Source organism: Diadema antillarum, unplaced genomic scaffold (genome assembly GCF_040938485.1).
Source record: "Diadema antillarum isolate AM-2024a unplaced genomic scaffold, OU_Dant_1.0 scf00000201, whole genome shotgun sequence".
NCBI lineage: Eukaryota > Metazoa > Echinodermata > Echinoidea > Diadematoida > Diadematidae > Diadema > Diadema antillarum.
In genome coordinates, this window is record NW_027271090.1 from 2,588,797 (window position 1) to 2,615,357 (window position 26,561).

At 39.3% G+C, this 26,561-nt stretch overlaps 1 protein-coding gene across 1 annotated transcript in view; it reads left to right on the forward strand.

Moving 5' to 3' along the window:
- Positions 1 to 809: 809 nt before the first annotated feature.
- Positions 810 to 26,561, forward strand: part of LOC139723826 (uncharacterized) — a 30,377-nt gene continuing 4,625 nt past the window's right edge. Inside the window, exons 1-8 of the mRNA XM_071635033.1 lie at positions 810 to 947; positions 3,053 to 3,268; positions 4,038 to 4,220; positions 5,074 to 5,281; positions 7,372 to 7,423; positions 8,918 to 8,971; positions 11,189 to 11,295; positions 13,190 to 13,339. Of these exons, the coding sequence (XP_071491134.1) occupies positions 3,060 to 3,268; positions 4,038 to 4,220; positions 5,074 to 5,281; positions 7,372 to 7,423; positions 8,918 to 8,971; positions 11,189 to 11,295; positions 13,190 to 13,339 (963 nt within the window). The 5' untranslated portion in view covers positions 810 to 947; positions 3,053 to 3,059. The remainder of the gene's footprint in view (positions 948 to 3,052; positions 3,269 to 4,037; positions 4,221 to 5,073; positions 5,282 to 7,371; positions 7,424 to 8,917; positions 8,972 to 11,188; positions 11,296 to 13,189; positions 13,340 to 26,561) is intronic.

Here is a 26,561-nt window from a genome sequence, read left to right on the forward strand (position 1 = left end):
GAATTCACGAAATTCCTTTCCATTGGTCAATTATACACATTATTTCGACAAAGGTGTATGAGGCCTATCTATAATATACCATTTTGCCTTGGGAAGTACACGAAATTACATATGAAGAGTTTGTTCGCAAAAACCGATAAGTCCATATTTGACAAATGGAGATATTTGCGATTAAAGGTCAAGAAAAATAAAGAGAATAATAAAAAAAATTTTGCTTCTTTTGGCCATAACTTCAAAAATGTACCTTTATATGTAGTGACCAATATATCATTTAAAAGGTATTATTTTGTACTTTATGTCAGCTAGAGACCGTACTTCAAAATCTTCAAAAATGGACTTATCGGTTTTTGCGAACAAACTATTCATATGTCCATTGATCAGTTTAGCAAAGAGATGGATCTATAGATACACTTTTCTGCCAAGAAAAAATATTTACACTATAACCCCATATTCTGGAGGGTGTATTGTTTATTACTGTTAATACCATCTTGTCAAAAATACGTAGCCAACTGGATGTTCAAGTGGTTTTGCCATTAAATTTGCCCCCCAAAAAAGAATAAAAATGCGAAAATGATTCAAGATAAATCCTTTTATCTAAGAAATGAGAAACCTAGCTACCACTCTCGAGAATTGGATAAATGAAATTTTCGTCAAAAAAGAAGGGGAAAAAAAAAAGAAAGAAAAAAATAAACCCAGCAACATTGAATTCACACACAATGGTTACGTTGGGCCTACATCCGTACTGCTGCGATCGCTCCCGCCGTAGATGGCGCAATTTGCCCTCGAGTTTACTCAGTCTACGCGTGATTATTTTTGTAGAAACGGTGCTGGTGGTGATAATAATCAGGACTTTTGAAAGTATTCTGTGACAGGAAAATAATGGTCAGCGTCTAACCACTGGGCGAGGTTTGCGTGACTTCGAATCACTTGATTCCCTCGAACGGCAGGTAATATAACTATTCTGATAACTTGATAGCTGTTGTGCTTGACTCACTTTGAGTTATTATGTAGTGTATCAGTGTAGTCCCACCTATTCGAAATAGCGAGTGCTAGATTGATAGAGGTTCTACCTACACGAGTGTATACCCGCTCATGAGGACCGCTCCCGCGTAAGTACGAGGACTGCCCCGCCTCATGAGGACCGCCCCCACGCCTCATGAGGCCCGGGGGGGGGGGGGGGGGAACGCCTCATGAGGCCCCCTATTCACTTCTTTTTCATCTTACATCTGACGTATAAATTGTCGCAACTTTGCACGGTGATTTTTTGTTACACACACATGTCCACTATCCATGATGAAAAGAAGAAAAAATCCTGTCTGTTTTTTTTTTTTTTTCAAAAATCGAGTTTTAATCAACCGATGCTGAGCGCCCATCAAGACACGGGCGCCAGTGTGTTTGCACAATGCAAGACTGCCGCACCTAGCGGCCTGATCCGACTAGGTCGGGCACCTATCTGCCTATAGTGTAGTCGGTTCGTCCTCCCTTTCTCCCGTTTTTTGCTTTGGTCGTCAACTTTTTATTCTCGGAAGGACTCCCTAATGTCCCTCGTCTAATTCAACGGCCAATTTAACCATAGAGTAAAATACTCCGTTTGCGGCAGGTTAAGGGTTTTTCCATACTCTAAACAACTCGGGCAAATCATCTTCAACCATTTCATACTGTACATCTGTAGAGTCTATATCATAGACAAGATCATTCATTAACGCTATTGTTTTGATTAAAAATTTAATCAATGACAAACGCAGTTTTCATGATTTACCAGGGCAAAACCCGGCACAATTTTCGCTGATATGCGCCGTAGTAGCTCTGCTTTGCGGCACGATGTACAATCCCTATGCAATACGTGCGTGCTCCGCGATCTTCAGCTGAACGCCTTGACATGTCTCGCGAACATTGCGTAAGCCCCAATTCCCATTGCGAAAGCACGTGAAAATAGCGGGCGCATGTGAAAATAGCGGGCGCACATGCACTGGCTGCAAACAGGATTGCAATTCTGGCGGTGTTGTTGATGTGTTTCTCGTGTTTTTCTCATTTTTTTACGATGGTAACATCCACTTTCCGAAAAAAATGGCGGCCCATATCGGCTCGCGAAAGTTCTATTTTACATGAGGATATGTTTTCAAAATCCATGAACATCGAGAAAACGACAAAAAATCCAGTTTCTTGGACCATTGTTTCTTAACTGTTATGTTAAGAAGTACTGAAAATTAAATTTTGGATGAGATATGTTGTCATTTAGGTGAGAAAATTTCACTTTTGTCGGAGATTGTGCCTATTTTATCGGTTGGTTTTCGTTGATTGGTAGTGTGTTAGTATGTGTAGTGTGCATGTAATAGTGCAATACTGTTTTTAGCGGTATATTACCGAGTATGTTGTACCTGCCGCGAACGGGTGCACGGCCGCATACTTCAGCAGTTACTCTACAAATACAACCCTACGGTACCTAACCCTAAACCCTAACCCTAACCCTAGGACCTACCCTTGCTTGCTAACGCACGGGTGCACACGCACTGCGGTGGGGCCTATTTCACGATTTTGCCAAACTTACAACAGATTTCTAGGATCTAAGCCTACATAAATTTAATCCAGAAATCATATTTCCATGTTTAATGAATATGAAAGTGCATTATCCATTCTGAAGCATCTCTGGCCTTACCCTTGTAGGCAATTAGAATGCTGGCCAGGCACTTTTGTGTTTATTCTCATTTTGTTTTTAAAATAGGGCCTACCATAGTACAATGTAGTTGGACATTTGATTGTCTCTTCCATCTTCGATCTTGAGCTGTCGACCCGTGCCGTGGCTTGGTTGCTTGCTTACAAAGTTTAATTTCTTTCTTAACCCATGATTAAGGACGAGTCCTGAGTATACTCTGGCAAGTGTCTATGGAAAATGCGTGTTGCAGCAAAATCAGTCCTTCCTCAACTGGTTAAGGCAATGTAGAACAAATCATAGTTTAAATCAATACCAGTCATGACAAAAATTCATTCATGCTAGGGAGTGTGATGAATGCTTATATGATTGTAAAGAATAGAAATCTCTGTTGTCCAACAGGTATCAAATGGGGAGCCGCAAGAAGCACAAGCGTGATCATCGATCCCGATCCCGATCACGGACATCCCCCAGTGACGACAGTGACTACGACCGGCGTTACAGCAAGTCGCGCAGTCGTAGATCACGATCACGATCAAGGCGTCGAAGTAGAAGTAGGGAAGAATCGTCAAAGAGTCACAAGCAAAAGAAGAAATCAAAGGACCGAGATAGGTCCAGGTAAGAACAAAACTAAGACAGTTGTGTCAGTGTAAACTATATAACTTCCCTGATGTCTTTCTCCAGCATTTTTATCTGACATTTGTGAGAGAAATAATGAAATTATTATTGAAATGCTTTTTGTTAAACAAATGATTGCTTTCATTGAAGCTGATCTTTGATATTACTTGAAGGCTTCAAACAGTGATTGTATTACATCATTTCATGCTACCATTAGGAAAGGGGAAGACACTTCTAACTTGTATTATTTTTTTGTCACTTTTTCTTTCTTCCTTTTGTCTTAGAAACGTACAGGCCAGAATTCTCGAAGGTGGTTTAAATTTAGACCTTGGTTTATGCGAATTTCTTTTGCGTAAATACGCATGACAGATTACATACGCCAACAGATGTACACAAAGTAACAAATATGCGTTGATATTCGCATGTCAGAGATGTACCTATGTCATGCTTGTTTTAGTCAATAGACTGAATTAAACCACCCTTGTTAATTCAGGCAGCTTGAACTCCCAAATTCATTGACCCTATTTGCAAAAAGATTAAAAAAAAAAACTCAAACATTCCTGGATCACTACTTATCATATTTTCCCCTGTGTCATTATCATCCTTTCCTGTAAGTTTCATCCAAATCCGTCCACAACTTATTTGCACACAGACAAACAAACCAATGCCAATGAAAACATAACTCCTTCCTTTGTGGAGGTAAAAATAAGGTGTTTGAAGTTTGTTTGTTGTCCCTGTACTAGAAAGTGCGTCATTGTCCATCTCACAGATCCCGTTCTAGGAATCGCAGCAGATCACGAGACAGGGACCGGGAGAAATCCCGCTCCAGCCACCGCTCCTCTCGGCGCTATTCAAGCTCCAGGTCTCGCAGCCGCTCTAGGGATAGGGACTACCCGCGGTCCAGTAAGAAGCGGCACAGGAGGAGTCGATCTAGGAGCAGGTCCAGGCACAGGTAGGCACCCTTGCCTTTTGACTTCAAAGTGACGCAACCATCCTGAATGAATGCATGCATAGATCTGATTGAGCCCAGAGCTACAATGTACATTGTATATTACTAAAACACAGAGAACATCATTGTGCACTCTGCCACAATATTATGCTGTACATCTCCAGTATACTGTACAGTGCACTCCTGTTATAACGAACATGGATATAACGAAGTTCCTGTTACAACAAAGTAAAAATCCAGGCAGTATCAATATCTGCACTATGCTTTTTATTGTATATTTGTTCGGTCAAGACAAAATTTCGGTATAGCGAAAGAAAACTGCTGGTCCCGGAGACTTCGTTATGATGGGAGTCCACTGTACAATACTACCATTTTAGTCATGAGCAATCGCTGTGCAGCAACTATCATGGATGAATATGTAGATCTTTTGGAGCCCAGTGCTCTAATCAATTTACTAACAGTAGTAACACAGAGAACATCATTATTTTACACTACCACAATATGCAACATGACTTCAATATACTGTGTAATACCGCCATTTTTAGTCATGATCAATTGCTTCATGCAGCAAATAAAGGCCCCCCACAATAAAGGAACTGAATAGATTGAATTAGAGTTGGACAATGTTCTATACTTCTTTTTTATTTATAAATGTCTTCAATATCCAACCACTACCCTATGCATCAAGAAATGATTATGTGTATGAAGATATTCTGACATGTTTTCAAATGCTCTGAATGCTCTAATGTACAAGCATCTTTCCTTTTGTGTACATACATGTTTGAAAATTTTCTTGCTCTAAGACTGCATTCACCAATAACTGTCGAGCTTGTAATTTTGATTCACCCTCATGAAGGTCGCCCTCAGACTCTCCACCGGTGAGGAGAGGCCGGAGGTCAAGGTCACATTCGTCATCAATGTCAAGGTCACGGGAGAGGCGCAGGTCACGTAGCAGGTCTGTCTCCAGAGACCGCCAGAGCAGCAGAGCGTCGAGTAGTTCAAGAAAGGAGGCACAGAGCAAAGGCACGGCTGCTGAGGGGAAAACTGCTGAGGCCCTGGATGCTGTATGTATCAAAGAAAAAGGTTTTCCCACATAAGCCAGTTCGTAATTAGCTCATGTACACTTTGGTACAAATGACCTTTCTTTTTTCTCATTTGGTTAGGCACTTCACTCTTTTTTCAAAGCTTGCCCAACGTAACAATTTATGGCATTCATGTTCAAACAAAAAATAAACTTTAAGCGTTTAATAGATCAGGTGATCAGAATACTCCATCAGTTGACAATTTAGCAGGCATCCATTTCATTGTTTTGTATTGAATGCAATAACAGCCTATTTCCTTTTATATTGCAAAATGCCATTCTTGTTGTAAGGTGAAGCACCACTTAGATAAGGATCACATGAATAATCATTGCATCACAGATGCTTATCTCAGTGAATTTACAATCCAAAATGCCTGTTGGTACAAATGACCTTTTTCTGCTCATGCGCAAAGTGGAATTACGAACTGGTCTATTGCATTACTCCCTACAATGTATATCCATTGAGGGAAGGTGAAAATATGATTTTTTTTCCACCAGAAATACATCTCTTTAGCCCTCAGAAAACTGCAATGCTGTTCCCATAACAAGGTTGGCAACCCTGCCAAGGGTTTTGTTGCTATCAAAATTAGAAAATATCATTGCAGCTGAAGACAAAATACATTCCACAGTGGATTAGAATTGTGGCGAGATTACAAGAAATTTATACACATTTGCTCGAGTGTATGGTTGTATTATATTGTTGTATATATTGTATTGTTGTATATTATATTGTTGAATTATCCTTTGGGTTTGTGCCAGGTTCAAGTGTGTGCGTGTGTGTCACACACAAACACACTGCCATAGCTTCTGACCATCCGAGTATTGAGAATTTAGGGTTTCTGGGACAAACACTGAACTAGGGCTTCTATAGCTCAGTCGGTAGAGCACCAGGCTAGCATCCGGAGGTCTTGGGTTTGAATCCCAATGGAATCCCATTTTCTTTGCTCATTTTTCCACTTATATATTACAGTCATTTCTGGCCAGTTTTCTTCTGTTTGCGTTTGTTACATACCCAAAAAGCTGCATCACTTCGGTGATCCCTCGCATTTATCCCCTAGTTGAATTATCCTTCAGGTTTATGCCAGGTTCAAGTGTGTGCGTGTGTGTCACACACGAACACACTACTATTAGCTTCTGACCGTCCGAGCATTGAGAATTTAGGGTTTCTGGGATGAACACTGAACTACATGTAGGGCTTTCTATAGCTCAGTTGGTAGAGCATCGGGCTAGCATCCGGAGGTCTCGGGTTCAAATCTCGATGGAATCCCATTTTCTGTGCTCATTTTTCCAATTTTGAATTGAAGGGGTCGGTGCAATATAGTGCTAACCCACACTTTTGTCAATATTTCGTTACATGCATTTTCATGATCCTTATCCTTCACTCTAACCTCAGTGAAAATATCATATTTGAATTCAACCAATAAGATGGTAAAAAATGCATGCATTCATTTTTATTAATGTAAAATGTATGGACTTTCCAAACATTCAACAGCGATTATCTCAAAATGACCATTGTGTGGGTTAGCACTATATTGCACCGACCCCTTCAATTATATTCATTTCTGGTCAGTTTTCTTCTGTTTACATTTGTTACATTATTATAGTAAAATGTAAATTGATGCGATGCTCAGTAATGACACACTTCTATATCTCTATCAAAATACCATGAGCCATCCTCAAGCATTTTTGAGCTGTAGTACTTTGTATACAAATAATGCCCATTACAGAGGGCATTAGTGAGAATTATCCATGTGATGATAACTTTGGAACTATCTGAAACACACAAGGAGGAGCCAAGATACACTTGTACATCTTGACCAATCATTTGATTAGAATCTATGTAACTACACTTCGTGTATTTTATAGAAACCACTGGTAATGTCAATAATAACTATTATGAGGTAAAATTCAACACATTACAATTTCTAATGACTCAAAAGTATTTCCTTTTATAGAGTTATAATTAAAGTTTTTTTTAAATCAAAGTTTTTTAACAAAGTCAATCTTCAGATGTAATTGCTACTAACCTCTTCCAAGGTACATGTTTTGTTTCTACTATTCTACTTTGCACAGAATCCTGCCCAAAGCATCAAAGTGAAAATGCAGAAGGCACTGGAAGCGGCTGGTACGTAGACTATCACCCTTTCTTTGTATCATTATCTGTGTTGTTAATACATGTACTAACGGGATGGTATTGAATTGGAGGTGGGGGGGGGGGACTTTTCTGTGATTTGATTTCCATCTGTACATTTTTAGCCAATATTATGGTCACCATTGCAATTGCTACACTCAGGCTCCCAAATTGATGCAACACTCTACTAAGTTTTGATAGAAAGTATGCATGTTCTATCATAATGAACAGCTTTCTTTCGCACTTGCCTCATTTATTTTGCAAGAAAATGGGCACAAAAAGATATACCAAGAAGAATGAGCTTTGCCTACCAATTTGACTCATAGTCTTGATTTAGACTACCGTAACATACTCTAATATTAGCACTGTCAGGTAGAACTTCTTATTCAATTTTTCAACTCAAATCAATTTTATTTCCGTCATCAACAAAATAAAGACGTAAAAGTATGCACTTGTCTGTTCATATCAAACTGAGATGTGCCATTTACTAGTTGTTACGTATGTATGTATGTATGTATGTATGTATGTATGTATATATGTGACCCTGCATCACAAATCAAACAAAAAGTCGCCATACATGAAATTTTAGTTAAGAGCATATTCTGAAAGAGCAGACTTTAAGCTTTAAAATGATGTTTAACTCAAACCAAATGGACTCTCCTAACCTATCTAAATTTTGGAAAGAAAGCATGCACTCAGGAAAAGTGTGAACTGAGAAAAGAGGCTCTGAAGTACAGTGTCTATTCAAGCACTTAATCTTTACCAAGCCAAGCTGGCTGTGGGATGAATGGGACAAGAAACAGGATGTTAACCACTGGAGTAACAACAATGAAGGGATTATCAGATTAAAGTAGCTGAAATTGAGCATGCCTTATCAACACATTCTGTCCATACTTAATGCCAACTTTCAAAGCAGTAGCATCATCCTGTCAAAAGTTAAGAGAGTTGAAAGTGAAGAGTATGTGCAAGGTCTTTAAGAAATGAAAAGGGGACTCTAAAGACACACCTAATCACACTATTCTACAAAAAATTGTTCGAGAGAAACTGCTTCAAAACACACTTTCCTGCCCGTTTTATGATCCCAAATTTTAGCATAATGTAGAAGACTTGCCCATTCAGAAAATATGAAAAAGTCAAGGTTAGGTTGACCCATTTCACCTATTTTCAGTCCTCACACAAAATCAGTGTGTGCGACTTTTTGTTCGTTTTGTGATGCACGGTCACATTGTATGTATGTATGTATGCATGCATGCATATGAGCAGAATATGTTTGTATGGAAGGATCAGTATGTATTGATATAGTAGTAATTATTGTATGCTCCTGGGAGGGTCTGGATATTTAAGGTTGTACAATGTAGTTCATGTGTGGATGCTTGCATGTATACTTCAGTGAGTGCATGCATTCATGATGCAATGAAACAAATTTTAACTTTTGATACTGACAGCGCTCACCCACTTACAAGTTGTTTTTATGCAACAATTTCACAGCGTGTGCAGATGCCAAACTGAGGGAGCAGGGAGTGCTAAATACTGTCAAACAAGGTTTGTGTGAAGTTTTAATGAGTTCTGAATGATAGCATTAACCCGTTCCTCCCGCAATTCTCTGAGCGCTTCAATGCCCCCAAACACGATTCTTTTTGCCCATCGACAGAGAATGGACAGGTTGGTAATCCACCTGTGCAAAAGCAGTCAAGCGTTACATGTAACCCCTTTCACGGTCAACTACATGTGACCTTGAACCTTGGAAATATTGATCAGGTGCAAGGTATGAATAGAGCGTGCGCTGATGGGCTCACAAACTCTTTTGTTATACACAAAAGACGCACCTGAATGGGGTCAGCGAAATCAAACATCAACCTTCATTGCTATGTACATCTTCATTAATGAGTTTTACAGCAAAACAAGCACACACTACATTGGAGAAAAGGCAAATACACTTGCAATACTGCGATACACACAGTTTTCACACAGAAAGAAAAGTGATATTGATAGAAGAAACTCTAATCTTTCTACCAAAGCCATTTTTTCTGGTCAGCATAGCACAACTAAACATGAATTTAGGCCACGAATGCAGGCACTCTTGTTTACATTTTGGGAACCTGGTATACCAGGTTCTCGTTTATCAGTTGACGCCATGGGAACCTGGTATACCAGGTTCCCGTAAGGAATGGGGTAGCTATTGGCCTGGTTCCCTGTCAGATTCTGAAATCTCAATCTGATATCTGAAATTTGGAATACCGTGTTCCCAATATGTACACAAGATTGTTTGCATTTGTGATCCAGCCCAGAAATACGACTTTGATTAAAAGATTAGAGTCTCTTCTATCATTATCTGTTATCTCTCTGTTTCAAAACTGAATGTATTTTTTTTTTTTCAAATTTATCATTTTCCAATGTAGTAATGCACTTGTTTTGCCACAAAACTTGTGTGAAGAAGTGTGTAGCTATCAAGGCCAAGCTCACTAGATTCTTACTTTCGCTGACCCCAGTCAGGTGCCCTTTTTGTGTAATAGCAAAAACACTTTGTGAGCCCATCAGTGCATGCTTTATTCATACTTCATGCCCAATCGTAGCCCGACCAGACACCGTGCTTGTGTACAGCGACAGGGCTGTGTATGTTTAGCCTGATCGATGATATGCATTGTTCGAAGGCACATGCAGTTGACCATTAAAGGGTATCTTTGTACCACTTGACTGCTTTTTCACAGAGGATTACAATTTTTTTTTTTCTTTCGACCCACAAAAAGGACCTCATTTAGGGGCATTGATGGCTCTCAATGAATTACAGGAGGAACGGGCGAAAGCTGTTGGTCCCATGGTTGTTTCATACTACTAAAGCATCCATTTTTTCCTCAGCTGATGTGTTCAGCAAATCATCATTTTATTCAGTTCATTTCAGTAATCCAGTTCGTAGTTTCACTTTGCACATGAGCAGAAAAAGGTCGTTTGTACCAACAGGCATGATTTTTTTTTTTTTAATTCGCTGAGATAAGCATCTGTTATACAGTGTTTATTCGTGTTGTCCTATAGTGCCTGCCAACACATCCACCTGACAGCAGGTCTGGTATTTTGGCAAGATTAACAGAAAAAAAAGTTTGGTAATGCATGTAATGCAAAACAAAGAAATGGATGCTTCCCCAAGTTGACTACCATTCCTGGTTGCATGGTGTATGCAAGTTCATTCTTTGTGTGAACACTTTTGAAATGGGTGAACTGCATAACCAACCAAGAAAGAAGGAAGGTCATATGTACCCATGTGCATGTGAGCTATTTATGAACTGGCTTATTCAAGAGCAATACAGTGACTTCTGTTAAAACGAAGTCCTCGCGTCCAGCATTTTTCTTTCATTATATCGAAATTTCGTTATAACCGAACAGATAAACAATAAGAGCACATGAGTGGATAATGTTACGGCCTGAATTTTTACCTCATTGTAACTGGAATTTTGTTGTAACTGTGTTCATTATAACAGGAGTGCACTGTAATTGTTTGGACAGCACTTATAAAATACATGTCCATGAAAAGAATGAATGAATTAATATATGAAAAGACAATGTAATGTGTGAAAAGCCCTTGCAAATTAGGAGATCAAAATTCACCTTGGCCCAGGCTTAACTGACTCTTACAAGGTTAAAAAAAAAAATTACTGGTACTTTTGTTCCCGCTTCTAGCAGTTGATTGTAATATCCAAAGCATCAATGGAAACGAGGTCAAGTCCGCAAAGACAATCGGGTAGATATGTCTTGTTTGTCTTTCAGATGTGCTAACACCTGCTGAAGAACTCAAGAGGAAGAAGGTCATGGACAAGATCGAGAAAGACGGATTTCAGCCCAAAAACTTCTCGTCTTCTGCTGGTGATACCAAGGTATGACAATGAGGGTGTCTTCGAGAAGAGGGACAACTTTCTTAGAGAAGGGAAATTGAGATGGAAATTGAGAAAATAAAAGTAAAAATGAAATTAGCTGCCCATGAATGTAGGAAAAAATTGACTCTTTGATGTGTTTTAGCTTGCGTCGCAAACAATATCAATTGTTTTCATTTTCTTTTTTTTCCAAAGCTTGAGTAAAACATTAACTCCCAATGTGTCTTTTTTTTCCTTGTCTTTTAAATCTTCTCTTTTGTGCATATGAATTCATCTCAGAATAGAGATTTGTTGAAAATTTGTTTTGATCACTGCAAATAATTTTGAATCATGAGAAGGAATCTGACCTCTCCCAATAATTTCCTGTTTGTAGCATCTGAGTTTAGAATCCACTACAGTGTTCTATACTGGTGCCTTCATAGTTGACATACATGTAGTTGATATTGTTTTCTTTCAAATCAAAACCCATCAAAGATTATCAACTTTTTGTTTGTGGTGTAAACCCCCCAGTGTGCCACATTATTCTGGACCTTAACACATGAGGGCTTTTGGAAAACATTCTGTTTTTCAGAGTCTTGTAGCTCGTTATAAAAACTTTTGCCAGAAATGCAGTTATAGAAAAAGTTGATGGGAAAGTTACAAACTGCTGTGAAGTAAATTTCATGACAAACTTGTGGCTCTGGTGCTCTCAGTGTACTGGGGCATATTTCAATTATATAGATCAGTTTGCACAGAGATTTGCATTTGAGCAAAATGTGTGATTGCCTGGCTCAAAACCTACAAAAAGTGGCAGATTAGGATTCATTGTGATGGACCAACATAAAATGTAGACCAACTCAGATTTTTCATAGTTTGTCTTAGCTGAGAAAATAAACTTTTCTTTACATATTGCCAAAATTTGGCGGCTTAAAACAAAGCTGAAATTGAAGTACATGTATTAACAGTCTTTGTCGGACCTTCTCTGATACTTCTACGTAGCATGCCTGAATGACCCTAATCTTTATACCCTCTTTTCTGCAAAACTGCACAACTTAACTCTTTCTAATTTCTATCACATTTTGAATGGGTTAGGATGGTCCAAGTTTTATAAGTTTTTTATCATTTTTAAGCTTAGAGCTTACTCCTTTAAACGATGTAGAAAAGTTGAAATTTATTCAGGCCTACTTTTTGTGGGTTTTTTTCTGGGCGGTCTCATATGCAAAGTTAGCAAGCCCTCGACTGAGGTGAGCATGCAAACTTGTCACACAAAGAGTTAAATGAAATTGTGAAGCTCTCTAAAGCAATATCTTTATGATGCAGTTTTGTGCTTTCCGTGGTATTTAAAGGAGGACTACAGATATTTTTTTGACTTTTTCATTTTAGCAACCATAGATACGCTATATCAGGTACTGAGTTTCAGAATTTATAGTGATTGGGATAAAAGGAGTCAGAATGTTTTCAAGATTTATAACAAATCGCAATGAAGAAGGATGATGACATAGCAGCTTCACTATAAGAATGCTTGAGTGGGGGCTTGAGGAAGCAGAACAGAAGAAGAAAGCATGCATAAAAAATTCTACACAGGTGACGTAGTTAGGCAAGTGGTATTGTAATGGAATTACATCTGTACATTGGTCCATTTCTGAAATATGAGAGCCTCCTACTCTTGCATTCTTATGGTGTATCCCAAGTCATGCGTCCATGTTGAGTGTAATTTATTTATTTATTTGTTGTTGTTTTTTTGGCTGCTCAAGGAACACAATTTTTATTTCACAAATCTAAACAAGGAGCTCTTGATTTGTGTACTACATGATGTGAAATTACATTGTATGAATGTTGCATGGACTTCCTTGTTAAGTTTGATGAAACGATAAGGTCAATTGATGCAATTTTCTTGCACTACCCTTTAAACCTGCAGGTAGAGAAAGGGAACCAGGGTGCTATGTCGGACGTATCACATGATGCTGCCATATTTGGTGCCCTTTCAACCAAATCAGATGCAGCTGCAATGGAGCAGACCTATGTACGAGGCCCTCGATATAAGACAAAAACCTTTGTCAGCCAGGCAGTAAGTATGCCACATTATTAAGAAAACTAGTTCGCAGATATATCTTGCTCAAATATGAACATTTTCAGCAAGCAGAGTTTTTGTTGTTGTTGTTGTTGTTGTTGTTGTTGTTGTTGTTGTTCAAGTCTCAGTAAGTTTCTGTCATTTATTTCAAAACATGAAAACGAAACTCAGCCTGAGAAATGAAATTGCATGAACCCCTGTGTTTTCTTTCCTTTCTTTAGCATGAAGTTAGGTGCTGCCCTAATCACATGACAGCTGAAATTCCAGATGGATTACATTATGATTGTCTTTCCAAGCTACCTGTAAATCACATATTTATGCAACACACCTCCTGACGCTGAAATATTCCCAGTCATTCTAGCCGCCACAGTCACACTGGCAGAAGATCGTAAAGTTTAATATTGTGATCTTTAAGATCTCAAAGTTTTGACGATGCGACTGCAAACTTCCCAGAAACTTCTCACGAAACATCTCACGAAACTTTCATCTCAAATAAGAGAAATTTTCAGGACTTCCTCCAATCTTCTGGATTAATTTTGGGCAGCGTGAACGCTATTATACTAGTAGTAACTGAAACTTCATTAAAGGGAAGATAAACCCTAGGAGCAACGTGGATTGAGTGAAAGCAGCAACATTATAGTGGAACGCATCAGTGAAAGTTTGAAGAAAATCGGACAATCGATGCAAAAGTTATGATTTTTTAAAGTTTTGGTGTTGGAACCGCTGGATGAGGAGACTACTAGAAGTTATGACGTATGAGTGGACAACAATACAAAGAAAATATAAAGAAAATTTTACAAAAATCCATTTTTCATGAAAATTACAAATTCCGTCAACTTGACACTGACATATGTTAAGGGTAGCAATTATTCCCCCTGCTTTCTGGAAGCGGTTAGTCAAGTGCTCTTTCATAATGCTAGAAAAATGAATTTTTGTTGAATTCCCTTTATATTTTCTTTGTATTGGTGTCCTCTCATACGTCATAACCTCTAGTAGTCTCCTCATCCAGCGGTTCCAACACCACAACTTTAAACATTCATAACTTTTGCATCAATTGTCCGATTTTCCTCAAACTTTCACTGATGTGTTCTACTAATGTTGCTGCTTTCACTTAATCCACATTGCTCTTTGGGTTTACCTTCCCTTTAAGTTCGCTACTTGACCAGTCCACCACCTGTTTACGGGTAGTGCCTCCTAAGTGTGTAGTTATTGTGATGTACAGATGTGCATTGTTATGTGACAATCACCAGCTGTCAGACGGGGCGCTCTTTCTTCTTTCTTGTCCACACACACCAGTGACTCAGACTTCAAGAACATTAACCCATTGAGGACGGACTGGTTTTGCTATGACACGCATTTCCCATAGACACCTGCCCGAGTATTCTCGGGACTCGTCTTCAACAGGTTAAAGATCAATAAGTTTGACTGCCAGTGTGGACTGATGACCCAAAATCTGTAACTTTGTGATCTTTTGCCAGTGTGACCTTGACTGATGTTACAATGATTCCTAGACATTCCAGGTTATCATTTCCCATCTTCCTACTTCCCTTCTTTTGTGCTCTTTCTCTCTCTCCCTCTCTTTCTGTAGATATATTATACACTAGATATTGCTTTTTTTAGAGGTATCATATAATGCTTTAATATCCCCACGAGAGTTACATATTCTTTAGAGGATTATATTTCCCCAAAGTGTGCAGTGCTGATAAAAAAAATATTGTCTCAAGGGTAAAATATAGATCCCAAGGGAATGTTAAGTGTTATTTTACAATGATAGACAAGGCAATATATGTTACACTATAGCGTACATAAATGCACACATCATTTCATTTTAGCCCTGTTGGCAACCAGTCAAATTCGTGAACAACATAACCTTACGTGGTGTCATTGCACGCAATAAAACGACTGCGAATCTTGCTGCATTAGTCACGTAATTGCCCTATGACCAATCACTGTTTTAGCCCATGTAATATATACCAATGGATGGTGGAATGCTCTAACAGTACACCACATATTCTTTCTTGGGTAAGTGTTTGGCCCTGAAAAGGGCCTGCCCAGTCCCGACGTTTCGGCAACGCCTACCACCTAATGTTCTACTGCCACAGAAGCCTTCAAAGATTTCACCATGTACTATATAATCTTTCATATACTTCTCTCACTCTGTCTGTGTGTCAGTCTGTGTCTGTCTCTCTGTCTCTCTGTTTCTGTCCATTCAGTTATATACTGTAAAAGTGGAAATTTTCGCGGTGTTGAAATTTCGCGCATTTCACGCAACCAGAGACTAGCTTGGAAATAAAAGCATGTGAATATTTTTGCTTGCCATATGTTCCTGTACTTGATGATTTGATATTGCAGAATTAGAAACACGTGAAACTCTTCTTACCCGGCCGAACGTGAAAAATTAGTCGCGCGAAAATATCCACTTTTACAATATCACATTAGCTAAGTACTTACTTTCATGAAAATACACAGAAAATTCACAGTTGAAATGGGCTGGTGAAATAGTTTTTGCCGAGAAGCTCAAAGATTTATTTTTCTTTTTTATCTATTAGATGAATTGTTGTGGTTCTGTGGATAAAACCTTGGAAACCTCATTCTGAAAGTTTGTGGTCCAAGTCCTTTGATTGTAGCAGTAGAGCTTTTTTAGGCAAGGCACTTCATCATGACCGTTTGCCATCGTGGTCTAGTTAACTCTTTATATGCCATGGTGTAAACCCCTTGTAAGTGCGCCACATTATTCTGAAACTGTGACATAGTCATACTTTTAGAAAACATTCCGTTGATCAAATCTATGTAATTTTGTAAATTTTTGTTACCCACGACATGTAATGACCAAAGTTATAGAGAATTTGCCAAAGTTTACTTTGATATAAATTGCATGACAAATCTATCATTGCTTTTCTTTCAAATGACCAGTAGCTGCATCATTGCATAGGCATGATATTTGCACAGAAAACAGTGACTGAAACCTAGGGTACACTGTTTGATAGTCAGTCACCACATAAAATGCAAGCTACATGTGACATTAATGGAACTGTGAGAAACACTTTCATTGTACTGTGGCATTTGACTCTTTATCGATGGGTTTAGGCGGGTTTGTGGGTTTGAGCAAAATATGCAAACTTGGCACGCCATTGACCCGAGTCGGGCGTGCGAACATGGTACATAAAGAGTTAATTGGAAAGGATTGAAAGCTGTCAGTCCTGTGTTGACTTTGCTATAGTCAAACATAATCCCAAGTTTGCATTCTATCTATAAGCTATTGAGTCCCGAGTATGCTTGGGCAAGCGTCTATGGGAAATGTGTGTTGTAGCAAAATCAAACTGTCCTCAATGGGTTAATTCCTCTTCGTAAACTGGATTCATAATGTCACACAGATTATGGGGATGATGTCATGGATAAAACACAGATTTTCTGGCAGTTAAACAAGCAACAGTAATGTTCTGTGTGCCACCAGCCTAATTTGGAAATCTTTTTTTGAATCAATTATGAAAGGAAGAAATTTCATCTTGCAAATGTAGAAAGAAAAAAAAGGCATCTGTACTCAAGTAAGAAAAATGACAAATTTTACAGAAATATAATTGCCTCTAGAATGGGATAAGTGGGGGAATGTGGACTAGCTCTTGAATATTTTTTTTTTTTAATGTGTGTGTAGAAGCAGACATTAATTTTGTGGAATTCCGTGGTTTGTCCAAGATGTTGTTTTTATGTTACGAAACAAAAGACTTGTTCACTTTTTGAGCTCAATTTTAGCTCAGTTTAGCTCCAGTCTAATTTTGTGGCCAGAAGATCCATGAGTTTGCCCTAGTAAGTCCAGTGACAGCAATATATTTTGTGGAATGGATAAAAATAGATAGGAAAACATTTCATTACTGCAAGGAGGGTTGAAGATCAATCTGTGGTTTGCGGTCAAGATCAATGAAGTTCATCAAAATGTAAATGAAATACCATACATTGATATCGCACACATCAATTGTGTGAGAAGTGGAGGCACACCATTTGATTGCACAGACCAAGCCAGATTGCTCTGCTTTTCTCACTCTATTAACTTAAGGGCAATGATTCAGCTGTATGCCCAAGGTGCTTCTACACGAAATCAAAAAGATGGATTGGGGGGAAAACCCCCCAGTGTTGCATTCCGAGGGTTGCGAGGGGGGTGGAGGAGGGGAATTGCCTGCACAAATACCCGGCGATGCTAGGATTGAGGTGATCGGTTACAGTTTATTGATGTGTTTATCGCGGTTACGGGTTGCGCGGTTTAACGGTGTGATGATACACGTGCAGGAGTGAGGTATTGATGACTGCAGTGCGTGGAGAAAACTCAAAAGAAATCTGAAATGTGACTGTCAGGGAATCTGCAAAATATTTTCCACCCCCTGCCCTTTTTCTCCCTCTCTCTCTCTTTCTTTCCAGATGTTACGTCTGATATATTTTGGAATGGGAATATGTTTTTACCTGTATTAGCTAAAAAAAAAAAAAAAAAAATCCAAATTCAATTTTCATAATATATAACATACATGAAAAATTGTGAGGGCATGACATCATCAACTTGCTCATTGGAATATTCATAAGGACAGGTGAAGATATGTTTTCTGAAAATAAAATGTGAGATTTCACAATGTCATATCTTTTGTATTTCTTATCCATTTTTTGTCGTTTTTGGTATGTTCTGTAGGGATATTTTGTTACTCTTTCTTTTGGAGTTTACTTATTCATGGGGTGGATTTCCTCTTTAACCCATTCCTTTTGCAATTCTCAGAATGCCTTTAATGCCCCCAAACGAGATTCTTTTTGCCCGTCCACAAAGAGGCAGACAGGTTGGTAATCCACCTGTGTGAAGGCAGTTAAGCGGTACATGTATCCCCCTTTCCACGGTCAACTACATGTGCCAGTGAACAATACAAATTGGTGTGAGGTATGAATAGAGCGTGTGCTGATGAGCTCACAGAATCTTTTGTTCTACACAAAACCAGTACCTGAATGGGGTGACTGGGGTCAGCGAACACAGAAATCTAACTGATTCATATGAGTTTACAGCAGAACAAGTGAAAACTAAATAAGGATAAAGGTATATAATACTGTGAAATACGCATTTTTCAAACAGAAGGAGAACAAATGCTGATAGAATAAACTCTTATCTTTTTATGAAACCCACTTTTCTGGGCATTGTCACACAAAGAAACACAAATTTAGGCCATGAAAGCAGGCACTCTTGTTTTCATTTTGGGAATCTGGTATACATGTACCAGGTTCCCGTATATCAGTTCCTCCCACGGGAACCTGGTATACCAGGTTCCCGTAAGGAACGGGTTAATACAACGTACTCTCAGCCGTTTGACTATACCAGGTCTGTTCTAGAGACACTTTGCTTCAAACCAGCATCTCTGTGGAAAGATTCTTGTGTCATGACTAGGAGTTCAATGATCACATATTTAGAGAAAAACATTCATGAGTTCAGTTTAGTTCATGATGAATTCTAGGATTGAATAACAGTCCAGAACCAAGACTTCGTTTGATGTTAGACTTACTTGTAATTGTATCCTCACAATGTTGTAAACAGTGTATCAACAAACAACCACTATTACCATCAATAACACCACCATTAGCTAGTACCAACAACAACAACAACAGCTGATGAACAGCTTCTGAGTGAACAACAACTGCTACAATGACAAGAGTAGTCTAGCTTCTAAACATCATGAATTCCTCAATCCAACTGGCAATGCTCACAGTTTTATTGTCAACATGAACTTGAAATTACACCTTTCAATCGCATAATACCAGGAGGAGAGACTCCACCATAGAGGGACCATCATATCATTGTTAGTCTAGAAAGCAGACCAACAGCAGTCTAAATTTAGTAACTAGTCAACATGCAGATCTGCCGTGACACTTTATGTGCTACTAAATGTCAGTACTGTGATGATGCTTATGTCAATCATCATGACAAGAAATCAATCATCCCCAGGCGGTCTAGTTGCTGGAATCTATAGTTTGAAGTGTGTAAGGGATAAGTAAAGCAACTATGATATACAGCTGTAATATGTCAACTGTGGCCTTACATTGCAGTAACTGTAAGCCTGGACTAATCATCAATTATATACAGAGAGTGCCCCCGCTCGACCTCGACCAAGTTGTGTAACCAGCACACAAATACCCATGTGTTACGAATGTCACATTGATAATCTTGATTGGAAGAAATGACTCTTAAAAAAACCAAAACAAACAAAAAAAAAACTTATCAATATTGGGTAAAGACATAAAGAAGTGAGCCTGATCCTGGCTGTCTGATGGAAATAATGAAGTATGTATGCAAGTCTGGTGAGTGTATAACTGGTTTACAAGTATAATTATCAATACAGCATACATGTATTTCAGTATAGTCACTTGTGTTATGAATTGAAATTGAATGGTGACAAAAAATATGTTGAAGGTTTATGGTGATCTGTACTATTCTCCTCTTTATTAATTGAATCATCTGTATATCTCTCTGTTTCCTTGATCTGTTTTCACGTTTTTATTTGTGATGTGGTCAGTACATTTCAGTGAAACGTCTCAATGTGGTGAGCAACTGTCAAACAAATGTATACTAGTAATTGATTTTAATTTTCTTGCTGGCACCCTCAACAAAGTCTGTTATGCTCTGTCGACCACTCCGATGCCCTTCCGTCCAAGGATGTGTACGGTAGAAGTGGTTAGTGTCCTGTGCCTGGATCCAGCGTGGCGGCGACATGGCCTATGATGTGGGATTTTTTCCCCTCCCGCCGCCCCCCCCCCCCCCCCCCCCCCCCCCCCGGGGTTCTTTTTACAGGGGAAGCAAGTTGTTGTCGATAGGCCGGGCGTTCTCATTTGCAAGACTGGGGGAAATTCCTGCCGAGGAGTGTTTACTAACAAATTTCTTCCAAGCCTTTGAGAAGAATAGGAGGTGATCATGGAAAGGAACCTCTCTGTTTGTGTGTGTTTGTCTGTTTATTTGTTTGTTTGTTTGTTTGTTTCACTTTTTTATCTGAGAAGATGGCTGGATAGCTAATATTGAGCTGCACTAGCTAGTCTTCCATGGGGTCCAGTTGGCCGTGAGGCAGGACTCCTTCGGTGGGTTATGCATCCTGCTCTTTACGATCAATGAATGAAGCGAGTTCATGGGTCGTGACTCTCTCGTATACGGGACCTCCATTTTATGTCCTATCCAAGGGACAGAGTTTTTGCCTCTTACTAGAAGGGACCTGATGATTAAATACAACATTGCTTTAATACTCAGACTCTTGAATTGAACCCGGGTCTTTTGGATCTGGAGGCAGACGTGCTACCAACCGAGCTAAATACAGGGTCTTTCATTTCCTTAAAAAAAAAAAAGATGCATAAATAAACGTTAAAATAAGTTGAAACACCTCTCTTGTTAGATATCATTACAATGTACATCCTATTAATGGGCCCATATGAAATGTTATCGATAGAGATGACCTAGTAGCATTTGAAGAAATCCTTAAAAATCAAGAAGTTCCAGTTTTGTCTCTACTTTGCATGTTAAAAAGGCGAACAAATCGTACTTCCAGCCTTGCATGCCCGTCTTACACTCGACGGATATTTATGCGAACACACAAAGAAGAACATTGTCTACGCTACCAAGTAGCTGTATTCCACTCAATACAGTCTGGCTGCAAGCTAGTACATACGTGTACATTTCCAATGGGTTGATTTCTAATGTGTTTTTTTTTTCAGATTTCAGGGAATTACCAAAGTGATACATTTTACACATACTGTAAGTTTGAAAAAAAAAAAAGAAACAGGAAAACAAGACACTGAAACAGCATGTTTTGATATTCAAAGGATTTATCATTTCATTATGAATACCAAAGATGGTGAGTTGTCATTTGCACAAAGAGGAGATCCGTACCCCCCCCCCTTTTTTTTTTTAAAGGGGGAGGGGTATGTGAGAATTTAATGAAGGGCAGTGGAGTGACTGGATTTACTGTCAACATATTGTAAACAGGTATTACATGACATGGGTATTTCAAAACACGTGAGCTAGATACAGCACGGTATGTGGTGGCAGTTTGTAGGGCTTCATTTCCACGTGACAAGTTTCTGAGGTGTGTCCTCTAATTCTGTTCAAGCGTAACGGAATCATCAACCGATTGAATTTGAGATAACATGCAATGCAGAGCAGGTGCGAAGTAATTAATCCACTATACTAATGATGATTATTAATCATAATTATATTTGACATCTATTGGTGAAAAGCTGCACAAAGTTACAAACTGGAGAAATTTACAACTAAAGTCAGATTTCCAAACTTTTTTTGAGAGGTTTATATAGGCCTATATGTATATAATATATACATATAGGCCTATATAAACCTCTCAAAAAGGTGTATGTGTGTATACATTGAATAGGTTGTCCATGTGTTGGCAAGATAATAAGATTAAAAAACAAAACTGGGACAACGTTCATGCTGTATTCACCAACGGGTTATTTCACCACACAAATTTCCTAGCAACTTACTCTTTCAAGTGTTGATACTTGAGAAAGATACTTGAGATACTTGAGAAAGAGCGAGTCGCCCGAAAAATTGTTTGGTGTTTGGCAGTCAGGTATCGGAAACATTCAAGGGGGATATTCTACAAAAAAAAAAAAAAAGATGAAAAGGGAAGTTTTCCTGTTCTGTACTAGGAATTTGTATCTGAAAGAATTAGATATTATATAGGGCCATGTATATTTGTTTATGTATATCATCAAAAACAGAACTAAAACAAAGTTCATGCTGTATTCACCAACAGTTTATTTCGGCACACAAATATTCGAGTGCCGAAATTTGACAATTAAGTTCGAAGAAATATTAAAGTGATTCGCTCTTCTTAAGTGTTGATACTGAGAAAACAATAACAATTCTCAGTGTCAACACTTGCGAAAGAGCGAATCGCTCGAAAATTTGTGTGCCAAAATAAACTTTTGGTGAGTACAGCATGAACTTTGTTTCACTTTTGTTTTTGATGATATTATCACGCCAGCACGTGGACAACTTACTCAGCATGTGTACATATGTATGATATATGTATAAATGCTGGGGCGTCACCAGCTTTTTTTTCAAGGGGGTGCGTTTTGACCCTAATGTAACGAGATTTTTTTTTGACAGACATTTGGAATATAGGAAGCTCTCAATCCCTAGACTTTTACTGTTTTTGAGGGAAACCAAGCGGGGAAAGGGCACCGGCGTAGCTAGGATTTCATCGGGGGGGGGGGGGGGTGTTAGTATGCTAGGGAGCGAGCAAGGGGGTGGGGGGAGAGGGTGTGGAAGTGCCTGTTGTCCCCCCCCCCCCCCCCCCCCACGGTGAGAACTTTTGCATTTTGATGTTGTAAATGGTGCAACTTGATGCAGGCTTTTTGCGTGTTTTTATCAACTTGAAACAGTACATTTTGACATAATTTGTTGTTGAACAATGTGCCTATAAACTATATCATTTCAATAAACTTCTTGTATTGATTCTAACACTGATGTCATGAACGCGACCGAACCCGAGCAAGCGGAGAGAGCGAGGGGGGATTTGATGCATGTTTTGCTTGTTTTATCGACTTGAAACAGTCCCACTTGTTTATAGTAAAGCAGTATATATTTTGATGTAGATTATTATCGAACAATTTGCCTATAGAATAGTATCATCAAAATAAACTTCCTGTTTTAATATTTACACTGAATATCATAAACGCGGCCAAGCAAGAGCGAGAGGAGTGAGCGAGGGGGAGGATGTGGGGGGGGGGGGGGGGGGGGAGAGTGTCCCCCTCCCACGGTGAGCACTTTTTGCATTTTGATGTTGTAAATGGTGCAATTTGATGCAGGTATTTTGCGTGTTTTATCGACTTGAAACAGTCCCACTTGTTCAAGGTATCAGTACACTTTGAAGTAAATTATAATAATTTGCCTATAAATGGTATAATTCAAATAAACTTCTAGTAATAATTCTTACACTGATGTCATGAACGCGACCGAGCCCGAACAAGCGGAACGAGCAAGGGGGGAGGTTGTGGGAGGGGGTTGTCCCCCTATAAATGGATTATGGAATCGACAAATTATTGGCAGCAATATCGAGAGAATGGCTTAACGATTACATGCGAGCGAGCGGAGCGAGCGAGCTTTAAAATTTTGACATTTTACAGTCCCCAAACTGCCGTTTGTAGCCATATTTTTTTTTTGCTTTGGAAATTAAGGGGGGGGGGGGGGGCGCACCGGGCGCAACTGCTGGCAATTATTGGCAGCAACATCAGGTGAATGGCATAACGATTAAATGCGAGTAAGCGAAGAGAGCGAGCTTGAAAATTTTGACATTTTACAGTCAAAAAACTACCATTTGGAGCTATATTTTTTTCGCTTTGGAAATAAAGGGGGGAGGGGCGCAACGGGCGCAACTGCCGGCAATTACTGGTACCAACATCAGGAGAATTGCATAACAATTAAATGCGAGCGAGCGGAGCGAGCGAGCTTGAATATTTCGACATTTTACAGTAAAACAACAAAAACAAAAACCTGCCGTTTGTTGCTATATTTTTTCGCTTTGAATTTAAGGGGGCGCATTAGGCGCAACTCCTCGCAATTACTGGCCAGCAACATCAGGAGAGCATAACGATTACGTGCGAGCGAGCGGGAGCGAACGAGCTTGAAAATTTTACATTTTACAGTCCAACAGCTGCCGTTCTCAGCCGTATTCTTTCGCTTTGGAAATCAAGGGAGGGGGGCGCACCGGGCGGAACTGCTGGCAATTACTGGCAGCAACATCAGGTGAATTGCATAACGATTAAATGCAAGCGAGCTTGAAAATTTTACATTTTACAGTCCCAAAACTGCCGTTCTTAGCCATATTTTTTCGTTTTGGAAATTAAGGGGGGGGGGGGGGTGGAGCGCATGCCACGGGCGCAACTGCTGGCAATTACTGGCAGCAACATCAGGTGAATTGCATAACGATTCAATGCGAGCAAACGAAGAGAGCGAGCTTGAAATTTTTGACATTTTACAGTAGAAAAACTGCCGTTTGTAGCTATATCTTTTCGCTTTGGAAATTAAGGGGGGGGGCGCACCGGGCGCAACTGCAGACAATTACTGGCAGTAACATCAGGGGAACTGCGTAAAGATCAAATGCGAGCGAGCTTGAAAATTTTGACATTTTACAGTCCAAAAACTGCCGTTTGAAGCTATATCTTTTTTGCTTTCGATATTAAGGGGGGCGCACTGGGCGCAACTACTGGCAATTACTGAAAATTTTGACATTTTACAGTAGAAAAACTGCCGTGTGAAGCTATATCTTTTTTGCTTTCGAAATTAAGGGGGGCGCACCGGGCGCAACTGCTGGCAATTACTGGCAGCAATATCAGGAGAATCTAAATGCGAGCGAGCGGAGCGAGCGAGCTTGAAAATTGTGACATTTTACAGTCCAAAAACTGCAGTTTGTAGCTATATTTTTTTTTGTAGTAAGGGGGGGGGGGGTGCGCACCGGCTGGAACTGCCGGCAATTACTGGCAGCAACTTCAGGAGAATGGCATTACGACTATTACTTATGCCAGAGAGCGGAGCGAGCGAGCTTGAAAATTTTGACATTTTACAGTCCAAAAGCTGCCGTTTGTGATAGCTATGCTTTTTCGCTTTGGAAATTAAGAGGGGGCGGGGGGACGCCCGTTGCGCCCTGGCCTCCCCCTGGATCCACCACTGGTAGTCAAGGGTGTCGGTTTATGTTCATGACTTGGGGAGGTATGACCAACGAGGTGGCGTCGAAGTGACCAAGCATGGGAAGGATGTCCAAAATCTATCTAAATAGTAAACGCTGTATAGAATACACTTGTACTATACAGTAGATAGGTATAAAATCAGTGCTGCAAGAACCAGGGGTGCGATTTTTTTTGCCCACGATTTTTTTTTTTTTTTTTTAGGGTCTGAAGGGGGGTGCGTTCGCACCCAACGCACCCCCCCCCCCCCCCCTGGTGACGCCCATGTAAATGTGATGCTTCTACAATAATTGCACCCATAGATATGGGTAAAAATGCTATGGTGGCCATTTTGAATTTCCAGATGGCAGCCTGCAAATAATTTTGCACCAAATTTGAAGCTTCTACATTGAACCTATTTCACCACACAAATTTTCGAGCAACTTGCTCTTTCAAGTGTTGATACTTGAGAAAGATACTTGAGATACTTGAGAAAGAGCGAGTCGCCCGAAAAATTGTTTGGTGTTTGGCAATCAGGTATCGGAAACATTCAAGGGGGATATTCTAAAAAAGATGAAAAGGGAAGTTTTCCTGTTCTGTACTGGGAATTTGTATCTGAAAGAATTAGATATAATATAGGGCCATGTATATTTGTTTATGTATATCATCAAAAACAGAAATAAAACAAAGTTCATGCTGTATTCACCAACAGTTTATTTCGGCACACAAATATTCAAGTGCCGAAATTCGACAATTAAGTTCGAAGAAATATTAAAGTGATTCGCTCTACTTAAGTGTTGATACTGAGAAAACAATAACAATTCTCAGTATCAACACTTGCGAAAGAGCGAATCGCTCGAAAATTTGTGTGCCGAAGTAAACTTTTGGTGAATACTGCATGAACTTTCTTTCAGTTTTGTTTTTGATGATATTATCACGCCAACACGTGGACACCTTACTCAGTATGTGTACATATGTATGATATAATATTATACTATGTATAAAAACGAACATAAAGTCGCACACACTGATTTTGCGTGAGGACTGAAAATAAGTGAAATGGGTCAACCTAGCCGAACTTGACTTTTTCATATTTTCTGAAAAAGCGGGTCTTCTTTTACATTATGCTAAAATTTGGTATCATAAAACGGGCAGGAAAGTGTGTTTTTTTAGCAGTTTATCTCGAACATTTTTGGTAGAATAGTGTGATTAGGTGTGTCTTTAGAATCCTTTTTTTCATTTCTGAAAAACCTTGTCCACACTCTTCACTTTCAACTCTAATAACTTTTGAAAGGATAGTGCTACTGCTTTGAAAGTTGGCATTAATTATGGACAGAATGTGTTAATGAGGCATGCTTAATTTCAGTTTAATCTAATAATCCCTTCATTGTTGTTACTCTGGTGGTTTACTCCCTGTTTTTTGTCCCATTCATCGCACAGCCAGCACGGTTTGGTTAAAAGATTAAGCGCTTGAATAGACACTGTACTTCAGAGCCTCTTTTCTCAGTTCACACTTTTCATGAGTTTGTGCTTT